General features: G+C 47.2%; 1 protein-coding gene across 1 annotated transcript in view; it reads left to right on the plus strand.

The window, feature by feature from the left end:
• OTOF (otoferlin) overlaps positions 1-12,077 on the plus strand; it is a 1,162,910-nt gene that overhangs the window by 656,275 nt on the left and 494,558 nt on the right. Inside the window, exon 4 of the mRNA XM_078649977.1 lies at positions 2,387-2,486. Coding sequence (XP_078506103.1) covers positions 2,387-2,486 — 100 coding nt within the window. The remainder of the gene's footprint in view (positions 1-2,386; positions 2,487-12,077) is intronic.

Here is a 12,077-nt window from a genome sequence, read left to right on the forward strand (position 1 = left end):
GGAAAGTTTTGATAATCAGGTACAATCTTCAGGGGGGGGGGGGGGCGGCTCAGTAGACTGTGTCGCAGTTTTCTGATGCATACGTTGAGGAGGTCTGCGTTAGACCCTATGTTCTCATACTTTAATCCCAGCAGATCCATTGTGCCTTTCATCCTCCCAAGGTTGATAAAATGAATACCAATGAAAAAGAAACATCTATCATACAGCATCACATGCTCCCTTGGAACTGAGCATTCGCTTTACAAATACAAACACAAGCTCTGTTATGTTGTGTTGTGTTATTCTTGATTGCTGCATTGTTACTCAAAAACACACAATTTTCAAAATGTAACAACTACGAGTCGCAGATGGCCCTTAGTTTTGTTGCCACAAGAGTTGTGTCAGTTCCCCGTACAGCCAATGAAAGAGCAGGAAGAAGTCAGGAGCACATTGCAATGCAGTCAACGATTGCAAAAAGTATGAGGAAACTGTTGCCAAACAGTGCATATTAATATCCCCTGTGCGGAATATGATCCTTCTACCAGCTTTCAACAAAACTCCCAGTATTACTCCCACGAGTCCAACTCAAACCGGACAATTAAAGTGTCCCCTGAAGTTACTGTCCAAGACCCAACGTTTTTTAACCCCTTCGCGGCGGAATTCGCGCCGCGGCGAAGGGGTTAAAAAACCGCCGCGGTGCAGGGGGGCTAAGGGGTGGACATGGCGCTGCGGTGCTCATGACGGCTCCCGGCCGTCATAAATCACGGTGGGCATGTGCTCATGACGGCCGGGAGCCATCCGAACTCTGCCCACTGAATAATTCTCCCGCACAGGTGGGGAATTAACACCGTGTGGGAAGAAAGGCAGCATTCGGACGGCTCCTGGCCGTCATGAGCACACGCCTACTGTGACTCATGATGGTCGGGAGCCGTCATGAACACTGAAGAGGTTCATTTTGGCATGGAACCTCTGAGGGGCATATTTACTAATATTTCAAGCAAAGTTGCTGCACTGTGTTGCGTGAAAAAGAGACCGCCGAATTGCCCAATATTTATAAAGATACAGCGCATTTCTGCTCCCTCCTTGTGCTGGTGCTCTGTGTGCATGCGAGAAGCCCAGCTCCAACGAAGGCGCAAGGACACCTGCATTACAAGCAGGATACCTTCCTGCCTGCACAAAAACAATCCTTAGCTGCATATCCCTCTTTCCATGTGTGCTGCATAATACAGCACACATGGAAAGAAGAAATGACGAGGAGAGGTATTTCTCTGCGTTGCACCTCACTGGGGAAGGTGCATTTCCATATTTACTAGCTTTATTAAATCTGGGAATGAGCCAAGATCCATGGGTGGGTTCATGGGAATGCCCATGCTCTACCCATGAAGTGCCTTCCAGCTTAAAAAGCAACGTAACACAGCGCGAGCAGCTGCATTCCATTCCATTTCTTTACAAAACCACGCAAGGCAGTGCAAATCACTGTGAAGTCTTTCCATTGTCCAACACAGGAGGCTTCATAAGTATGGGCGTGAGTGTCTACCTCCTGTCGCAAATAGAACTGTGCCCAAGAATGTACACCTGCAAGGCCTCTCCTCCACCCTCCGAACCAACAGCAGCCGCTTTGTATGTCCATGCACCCCTACTTCTCATTTAGAGCTCATGTGCTCTTGGATTCCCCAAAGGCCTGGTACCAGCTACGACCCATCAAACTGTTCCTCCCAACCAGCACCATCCAGTCTACAGTGTGGGCACTCACGGTCACCAAGGGAGGCAAAGCCCCACTCCCTGCACTCCAGGATTCCACCCTAACCCCACTGACTGCCATCTTCCAACCCCTTGTATGGCTCAAGCATGGACAGTGCAGGTAAGGCCCTATCACCCACACCTCCAAAGATTACAGTGGTTTTTGAAGCAACTCTTTGCTATAAAGTGCCATATTGTTAAGAAGCGCAGGCCATATTATCAAGAAAGGGAGATACATTATCGCCGCTTTTATCGGCAGGAAACTGCCGCTAAAGTGGCGATAATGGGCTTGATAATATGCTCTTGTGAATTCCCATAGAAGCCCAGGTTCTGGCCCTTTCTTGATAATATGGCCCCAGGTTTTCAGCTGGTTGCCAGTGCTCTGCAGTTCTTGAGTGCCAAGTTTGACACTTGGTCATGGGTGGCACATTTTGTTGTAGATGATTGCAAAGCTACTGCTCCTTCAGGACTGTATGAGTAGGTCTGGTTGTGGGGCGAGGCAGAAGAGCTGATCACCCAGAGCACTATCAGCAGTGAGGTGACCCCACAAACAGCACTTAAAGCCTCATTGTGAGGTTCAGGCTATAGGAAATCCTTTGACTGGCCTCTGTGTATGAACCTTCTCCTTCAGTGCAGCTGCTCACAGCATCTTCTCTTACTTTCACAGACTCATTGGGACCTTCCGGATGGTGCTGCAGAAAGTGGTGGAGGAGGCACAGCTGGAGGTGTCGGACACGCTGATAGACGACAACAACTCGGCCATTCGGGTAAGACTTCCTATGTGTTTCTTTTTTTTTTTTGCAGAGTTTTATATAGCGCAAACTTGACCCGAATCGGGTATCAGAACGCTTAACATAGCACCAGTTACGTTACACAAGGACACACATTCATTTTGTTAGGCACGGGGAGATTAAGTGATTTGCCCAGAATCACAGAAGGTTTAGCGACATTACCGAGACTCGAACCGGGTTCCCCAGGTCCGAGGTCGAGCGCCCTAGCCGTTAGGCCAACATCGGCATACCTGCTGTGGCTGATACTGAGTAAAAAGAGGCCAATGGCTCCTATGGTTGCCCTCTCACCAGGACAATTTCATTCCAAAACCTTTGGCCACCTTGCCATTTGTGGATGGAAATGATTGGATATCCAATGTTAGCAGGACAATGATATACTAACAAAGAGGGTAAAGTACACAGTACAAGGTCAGCACATCATGGAGAGCCAGACCCAAATTTAAAAGAGCCGATGCACCACAGGGCAGCAAGCAAAGGTGTTGCACTGAGAGAAAAAAATCTGTACCTTATTTACAAAGAAGTGACGCTCTTCTGCTCTCTCCCTGTGCGGGCGTACTTTCAGTAGTTATGCACCAACGGATGCACCCTTGCGCCATAGTGCAAGAATACCAGCTTTGTGACCAGCATCATTTTTGGGCAGGATTGGGTCCCATCCTCCACAAAACTATGTTATAAGGCAATGAAATTCCTCTTTTTACGCAATAAGGAAAAAACGAGGAGAAACACAAATATTTCTCCTTGCTATGCCAGCCTCAGGGAGGTGCTGAATTGTAGGGCAAATCCATGTGTATAAGTCTTTGGAGATATGGATTTGCATCAAAATTCATGGGTGGATGCATGGAAACGCCCATGCACCACCAATGGAACAACACCCATTAACATAAAGTACAGCAAGGCAGTGCATTGCATTACTTTTGGTTACAAACCAAAGCAAATCACTATTTGCTTTTGTTTGTAAAAATCAACCTAGATTTTCCATAGGGTCTGCGGAAAAAACACAAAGGCAAACCCGACACAAAATCTTTGTAAATCAGAACACCAATTTCTAAGATGGGTAACACTGAACCACAGGGCACCAGAGAGTTATACACAATACCTGGAATCTTTGTGTTTCTTCTACAAGTTTTCCTTAGTCTCGTTTGTTGTATAATTGTCTCATGGCCATCCATACAACAGAGGCCAATGGGAGCTCACTAACAGAGGGCGCAACTCGTGAAAGACAGAGTAGGGTGTGGATCTGGGACTGGAGCATAGGCCCTGGATGGCATCTATCCAACCACCTATGTGATGCAACAAATACAAAATACTATTGGGGGAACAGCCTAGCTGAGACAGTCTCATATTTTGGGGGTGGAGAGCTCAACCTCTTTTGAGAAGTTTTAACCATATAGCCAGTACAGCTGGGAATTATTTCAGAGAAGGGTAGGCCCACATATATGTGCGGGTGTGTATTCTGGGAGCTGTGTGACCCCCAGCTTCACTGCACAACTGTGTACAAGGTAAACCAAGTTCTTGGAGACCATGGTTCATTGCTCACTTTGTATCTCTTCCAGGAAGGACTGAGAATGCAAGCAGTGGCAATGTAACATATTTGGGGTGAGTGGCAGGGGCTCCTGTTGTGTGATTGGCTGCTCAAGTCTGGCCAGAAGCTCATGAGTGTTTGGAAAGTTCCAGTACTTAGTTGAGCCAAGAGCAGGGCTCTAATAAGAAGGTATTTGGTGCTCAAAGGTGCTGAGCATGGGGCATCCCTTGGAGGTCTTCACCCTTCGGTGGCAAGTGTGGGCGGCAGGGAGCCGACACCGTCCCTTGAGCAAGGGACTTTGTTAGTCCAGGGACAGTACCTAAGAAGCAGGACAGTTCTTGTGAAGGCCTACTGACGGGATGGTCAGGCTCAGCTACGGCCGCTGCAGGTGAGTGCGGTGGGGCGGGGGGCCAGGTGAGGAGGGATTTCGAGAGACGACCACGAGGGAAAATTTATGTAAATGTAAATGTAAATGTAAATGTAAATGTAAATGTAGTATACTTGTAAAGCGCACAGCTGCCCCAGCAACGGGGCGTCCCGGCGCTGTATAACTCTGGGGAACCCGTCCTGGCTTTCCCTGTGGGATGGTCCCTTGCTGGGAGTCCCCAAGGTGGAGCCAGGCATCCCCGGAATTGATGGGGCCGTTGTGGAGATTAGGCAAGCTAATGCCCAGAGTTGCTGAGTGGAACCCCTGATTAGAGTAAGCACCTAAGCGAGAATTATCGAGTCCGCTGACCAAGGTCCACGACCCTCGTGGTCGTCTCTCGAAATCCCCCCTCGCCTCGCCCCACCGCTCTTACCTGCAGTGGCCGCTGCTGGTCAGGCTGTACGCCGCGTTGAGCCCCGAGGATCTCTCTGTGCTTCATTCCACCCTGGTGAGATGCACGGAGGATAGAAGGGAGCTGCTCCCTGGGTTGGCAATAAGTGGGCACGGTACTGTGACTTCCCATCAAGGGCTTCCAATCCCAAGAGCGAGTGATAAGGCATTGGGTGGGACACCCTGAGGTTTTGGAAATTAGCAAATGCAGATGTTCTGTGTCAGAGGCATTGCCAATGGTAAGTGTGCCGAGGTTCACCTTTAGAGGTGTCGGGTCATGGCATCGGATGTTGGTGGAGAGACTCATTCCAGGTCTATGACTCTTATTTCAAGACTTTGGAGCTCAGGTCTTAATCAGTGACTCAGTGCAGGGTCTCCCTTTCTTCCTCCCACACCTGCTGTCCACCTAACATGGACGCTACGCTTCCATCAGCATGCCTGCTATGGATGGTGCAGTGTTTCGCACCAGCTGGTCCGCTCAACCACTCTGAAGTTCTGATGTGCATCAGTTCACTTTTATGAGTGGAGGCAGATCAGCGAGGCAGGGGGCAGAGCGGTATACACCCTGGTCCACTTGCTCCCTCTGCTCGTACAGACATGCCCACAACTATCACGTGGAGCTCGACGTCATGATTACCACCTTCAACAATGTGGCTCTAAGCCATGTACCATCTTCAACCACCTGGCTATAAGCTTACAGCACCTAGCAATGCTGGGAATTTTAGTCTGACACTTATGAAGGGAAAAGCTGAATTACAAGCCCTGGAAATGTAATTGGCTAATAAAGATCCCTTTGGCTGCTTTGCAAGCAAGATGGTGGAGGCAGAAACACCAACATGACCCACAGAGTCATGGATGAGCTGACATTTTGGGAGGCTCTTTTCAACACCACCCAGACCCAAAAATCACAGCCCAGACATGTATTGAACACTACCAACGAGCTCATCCGTACAGCTACTTTACCACATAGGCAATCCCTCTGTCTACAAAGGGAATGCAGGTGTTTTCACAGTCAAGCATCACACTCTGGAACAATCTATCTTTCACCGATTATCCCTTTAACCCCCACATCCTTCGGGTAAGCACTGGGAGCTTCCACTGTACCCACCGTAATCAATAAACAGTGCTGCAATAGAGGACAGCAAAGACGGGAACAGCACTGATTTGCCTTGTAGACGTATGTGTTCTCAGGGCTATTGGAATTAGGCGGCCAAGTAAGAACCAATTATACAGCAAGGTTGACTTAATTATTCGGCAAAAGACGGCCAATGGCATGGCACATTCTGTGGCATTATTATCTTAATATTATGGTACGTGAACACCCATGGGCACTGATTACAAGTTGATCCAATGTTTCCCAAAATAGAGAGGTTTCTTAATACAGAAAATTGGTTTACCAGGGGGAACATCCTTTACAACGCAACTTTTACAACGCACTACCATTACGACGCAACTTTTACAACGCAAGTTATTACAACGCATTGTGCTGGGGGGCGCTCTAGGATAGGGAATAGTTTAATTACTATCCAACACCTTCCCTACTATCCACGGGCACTGGAGTTGGAATAGTAAATTAAACTATTCACTATCCAGCACCCCCCAACGCAAGTCGTTGTAATGACTTGCGTTGTAAAACCTGCGCCGTAATGGCATGCGTTGTAAAAGCATGCGTTGAAACGTCATACATCCGTTTACCAGCATCTACTGTTATCACCTACAACTGATGCTATTGTGTACAAGAACACTGTCCTGTCTATCTCACAGAGAAAAGCCGTGGCTTTAATACCCTACGATGTTGCATTTAGCGGCTCCCCAACATATTTGTAGAGATTTATGAAAGGGGGAGCACTTGATCTACAAACAATATTAGTTCATGGGCCCAAAATGTGTCTTAGGAGCCCATTGTCTGTGCTGCTGAATGTTGGGCTCACTGAATACCAGATCTGTTTAGTCTTGATTCTGTCACATGCATCTTTCTTCCATCACCCTACACTTCTTTTATTTTTTTTATAACTCTTTTTATTGCAGAAAATAAGCATAGCAGTGTAATGACAATTCTACTCATGACAGAACGTTAGATCCATAGTTCGATCAAGGGCAAATCAAGATAACAAATATATTCAGCATATATCTTAGCCTCTCCATCTGCATATAGGTCATCATACTCCAATTGGGCCCTCCGAGTCCCCATAAGCCCCTTCGGCACCAACGATGCACAGATCACCCCTCGGTATGCATTCCACTTCCCTCACACCTTAGTCCACTTATTGGGACAGCCTCAACTCTCGTAGACTGCCCTCTCCGTTAACATGCACCAGTCCATGTCCATTTTCCACTCATTCATTGTGGGGGTCAGTGCGGCCCTCCATAATTTAGCGATGTTTCTTTTGGCAACCATAAATCCTAACGTTACCCAGAGGCATTCCTTACTGGTTAGATATATCTCTTCCCATATATTCAAGAGACACCATATTGGTGATTTGGATACCATAATGTTGCAAATATTCCGAATACAGAACATCACCTTTTCCCAGTAGTTCTGTAGCGGCGGGCAACCCCACAGCATGCGGAAAAGGTACCCTCCTGCCCGCATCCCCTTGGGCAGAGGTCTACAAACTTTTTGATGCTGAGACCCCCCTGTCAAAAACTTTTAGGCGTAAGGACCCCGTCCTGAGAAAAATTTCTAGAACCTGGAACTCCTCATCCTCGACAACCATAAACGTCCCCAATTCCCACGGCAATCATTTTTATGGTGGGGAAACAATATTAAACACATGTCACCACAATTTATTTTCCAGACTGCCCACCCTACCCTGGCTTGCCTTTTTTTCTTGTTCCTTACTGGCCTTCAACACCTCTTCCGGGATAGTAAGCGCTATGTAAATATATTTCCAATTAGAAGCACGCACTTCACAGCTCCTCACAAAGCTTCCAGTGATTCGATCAATGAAAGCCGGTACCGGCTCCCAAGCATCCTTTACAGCTGCAAATTGCCTTTTACATTTTCAGATTGCCTCGTAGCATATATATCCATTCCTTTCAGGCAAGCAGGCATCCTGGAAGGACACCTTGTTTAGCTGTCTGATCAGCTCCTGTATCACAGCACAAGAGAACACTCCCTGAGTGGCATTGCAGCTTGAAGTATTTTAATTCGTAAAGAACTTTCTGGGGACGGTTTTCTTTTTCGTAAGTCCAGGCAGAAGTGAGGCCTGGAATATGCAACCCCCTTCCCATGACTCCAGGGCCCCCGTGGGGGTCGCGCCCCACACATTGAAGTCCTCTGCCCTAGGGCATAGCGCCGATGCAGACTGTTAGAAATTGGATTTCTGGTTGGCTAGGGCAAGCACCTAAGCCAGGCAGAAACCACCACTCTAGACAGGGAAAGGGAGTTACACATCGAAGATAACCCCTGCTCACCCCCTTGGTAGCTTGGCACCAGCAGTCAGGCTCATTCCAGAGGCAATGTGTAACGCGTTTGCGCAGCACACTCACACAGCAGCGACACACTAGGCACACCTCAAAAGAAACTCCACACAAGGTTATATTCAAATAGCCTTTGTATTATCATAAAACACATTAGAACGTAATCACATATATCCACTGTGCCACCTGGCACTAGTATAACTTTATAGGGGATTATATACACTTACAGGGCCAATCGGGCCACTGTCATCACCATTAGAACTCATTAGTAGTGAAATAAAAACAACCAGTAACTACTGGCAAGAGGCACTTAGCTTAACCATATTAGGCAGGCAAGATCATAAGTAATGCATCATTTCATAACTCTTTATGCGCCTCTTAGGCATACACTGCACCATAGGTGATCCTTACACCATATCACCTCAGGCCCCACCTAAACATGGGGGGCGGCCATCAGGCCTACTGGCCTTAAGCTCAGGGGCCCGTCTTGGGCCTCCCCACAATGCCCTGTGTCCTGCAAAGTCGAGGCTCTACTATCCGGAGGCCTTCAAACTGGCCACCGGGCTGCCAACGCAGCAGAGTATTGGCCCTAACAGGCCTGGGCTAAAATGGGGGAGAGGGTCTCTTCCTAGACCACCAATGTCTCCGTACTCTGGTGACTACGGTGACCTGCCGAGGCAAAGCAAAGCTTCTTGAGCGGCTTTGGCCTCATTGATTAGTACACACAGTACTTCCTCTCTACTCCTATCACAACAACACGGAGTAGGCTCCCGCCTGGTACTTCCTTGTAGACAGGCTCAATACAGCACGGTTAGTCAAAGGGGGGATCCCTGGAGTCGAATAGTCTACTTATCACACAGGCCTTTCTTGTAATACAAGGAGAGGTCACAGTATGTCATAGGTATTCAGACAAACATAAGGATGGGTTTCCACAAAGAAATAGTCTTGTTAAACAATCTAGATTTATTCGAATTGCATATAAATAAACAATAAAGACAAGATAAAATTCATCCAAAATAATTAAAAACCAAGATAAAGTATCTCGGTGGGTTAAGAATTATTATTAAACAATGTTACATCAACATAATATTATGATACACAATAAATGGAAAAGCAATCAAGATATATTCACAATAAACAACAAACAAAACATAATTACAATAAACCCCTCATATCTAAGTGGCCCACTTAATATTTCTGCCACTATATTTGACAAGATCCAATGGCCATAGACAGTTTGATTACTCTCTAGCTTTAGTGGAGAAACCTAATGCCCATCTAAAGCTCTATCTGGCCCTGGTTGGATTCTTTTGGATCAAAACAGTGCGTCGACGCGTTTCGGTGCTTATCACTCGATATCGTGGCACCTTCCTCAGGACTTCTTGTTTCTGGGGTTTCAGGGAACGGATGGATATACCGTATCTGTGAATATATTAGGAGACATATGCACTGTCAGATATTATGCATTAACACCTTTTGTCTGTTTTGTTCTAAGGGTTGAACTATTGTGGTTGACATATACCCACTCTGACTTCACACTATTGGTTCTAACTACTGTTATTCTTTCAACCATATGCAGTTCCTAGCAACCGTACACTTACTTATCTAGTACATATCATTATACAGTGATATTTGCATTGGTTCAAATGCCTATGATTTAACTTCTTTGCTCCTTAGCACACATTTACTTCACATATACTATACAGGCCCTCCAAGTCAATACAGCACGGGCCATTTCAGCAGAGCCCCCCGCTGTATGGTACATGCAGTTTGGTGCAGGAAGGGAGAAGAGGTGCATAACACAGCGCTCACCAAGCGCTGTCACAAATCATGTGGGGCAAGCCACAAGTCATGTGAGACCACAGGGGCACAGCAGCACAGTGTTCCCTTGGATGCCAGCATAAGGATTCCCTTAAGCAGAGTGGTAGTTCCCCCCTAGCCCTAGAAAGACAGCAGGTCAGCTCTTCCTGCAGTCCAGGTCCATTGCGGTTCCTCCTGGTCCCACACAGTCTCCTGTTCCAAGCAAGCCACACACATGGGGTCACAGCCCCAATATTTATATTGCCAATGTCTTTGTTCTCCCCCTGACACAGGGCTATGTGCCCGGTCCAAACCAGTTCTAGGGGGCACTCAAACATTTTATTTACAGTGCACAACAACCTCCTTTGTTAGTGTTGGCCCTGGCCCCCCCAGACACACCACAGACGGGTGGAACCAGAATTGTGTCCTATTCAGGTCCAGGTGCTACTCCTCCCACTACTATAAATGCAGATCAGGCCTATTCAGCCTAGCGCTGACTCACCCAGTCCCTCTGGAGCCACTGGACCTCCCCAGCCTCTGTCACTCCAGAGCCAGACATGCAATACACAACAGGCACGCACAAAGACACATAGCACACAGGAATGCCAGCTTCTAAAAGTGGCATTTCTAAAATAGTGATAATAAATCTGCGAACACCATATGCAATTTTTATTACCACTATTCCAAACATACCAAAACTTGACCACGCTACCCCTCTCATTATAAATACCAGTCATTCATTCATTTATTCATATTACATCACTCATGACATAGTAAATTACCTCATTGATGACGTCTCAAATCATTTCAGGCATCAGGGGCGCTTGTGGAAGTGGAAGCATCTTCCACATTTCAATGCTGCTGAGCGGAAGCAGGAAACCTTCTTTCTAAACACTGAGACATGTTCCTAAAATTGTCAAAAGTGTCGGGATCCTGAGACGGACCTCTGAAAACAGGGACTATGTGGGGAAATCCAGGACATCTGGGAGCATTGTGCCAACGGCGGCCATCTTCATATACATGGCCCGTCACCTCACTCTCAGGGACGTTCATGCATTTAAGACATCAAGGTTCAGTTGCATTTGCATAAGTGATTCTGGGCACGTATGCTTCTTTCAGAAGGGGGCCAAGTTAGGAAGACTTTGGAAGGCTCAGTCAGACAGTAATGTACCTTTGTTATAAATATGCTGCTTTTTTGTGCCTTTGTGCAGTGTCCATGGCGATCCCACGGGAGCAGAGAGAACATTCTGCTGCGGCACTGTGTCCCTGGCCCCACCTGCCCCCACCTTTCCCAGCACTTACATCTAAACTGCAATTTATGTGCTTCATCGACACAGCAGCAGGGGGTCTGGGCTGAAGGATGCCTTTTAGGGGCATCTGATCTGCTCTTTCTGGATGCCAGTTTAACAGGTATCTGAGCAGGCAGTGCCCAGAGATGTTGTTACAGCACAGCACTGCTAGGGTTAATTCAGAGCAGTGCCATGTTAACGCATGGGCACGCTGGGCAGTTGCCAGGGGCCCCACAAGCATAGTGGCCCCATGCAGACCAGAATTTAACACTAATTTTCCATGATACATTTGTATTCCTGTGAGTGGTTGTGTAGGCAAGGCCCAGTGGACTGCTTTGCGCAGGGCCTATAATGCTGTTAAGGCGCCCCTGAATCAGAGAGAAGGAAACTTTACAGAAGAGGGGTCCAATGCCACAAAATGATCACTGGTACCTTCTCCCAAGGGACATATAGGATGCAAGCTAACCCTAAAAGTCATACGTTCATGACACCTTGTTCTGAAACGGGAGAAGGCGAAAGGCTTTACCTGCAAATCTTGGCTCTTATTACAGCAATTGGTAACAATACATTTTTGACGATGCATTGAGGAGATGGATGAATAAATGACCAGGTAAGTTGGTGAGTGAGTGAGTTAGTGAGTGAACGAATGAGTAAATGAGTGAGCGAGTGATTTAGCTAAGTGAGTGACTGGGTGAGTGGATAGAGTGACTGCATAA

Source organism: Lissotriton helveticus, chromosome 6, assembly GCF_964261635.1.
Source record: "Lissotriton helveticus chromosome 6, aLisHel1.1, whole genome shotgun sequence".
Lineage (NCBI taxonomy): Eukaryota > Metazoa > Chordata > Amphibia > Caudata > Salamandridae > Lissotriton > Lissotriton helveticus.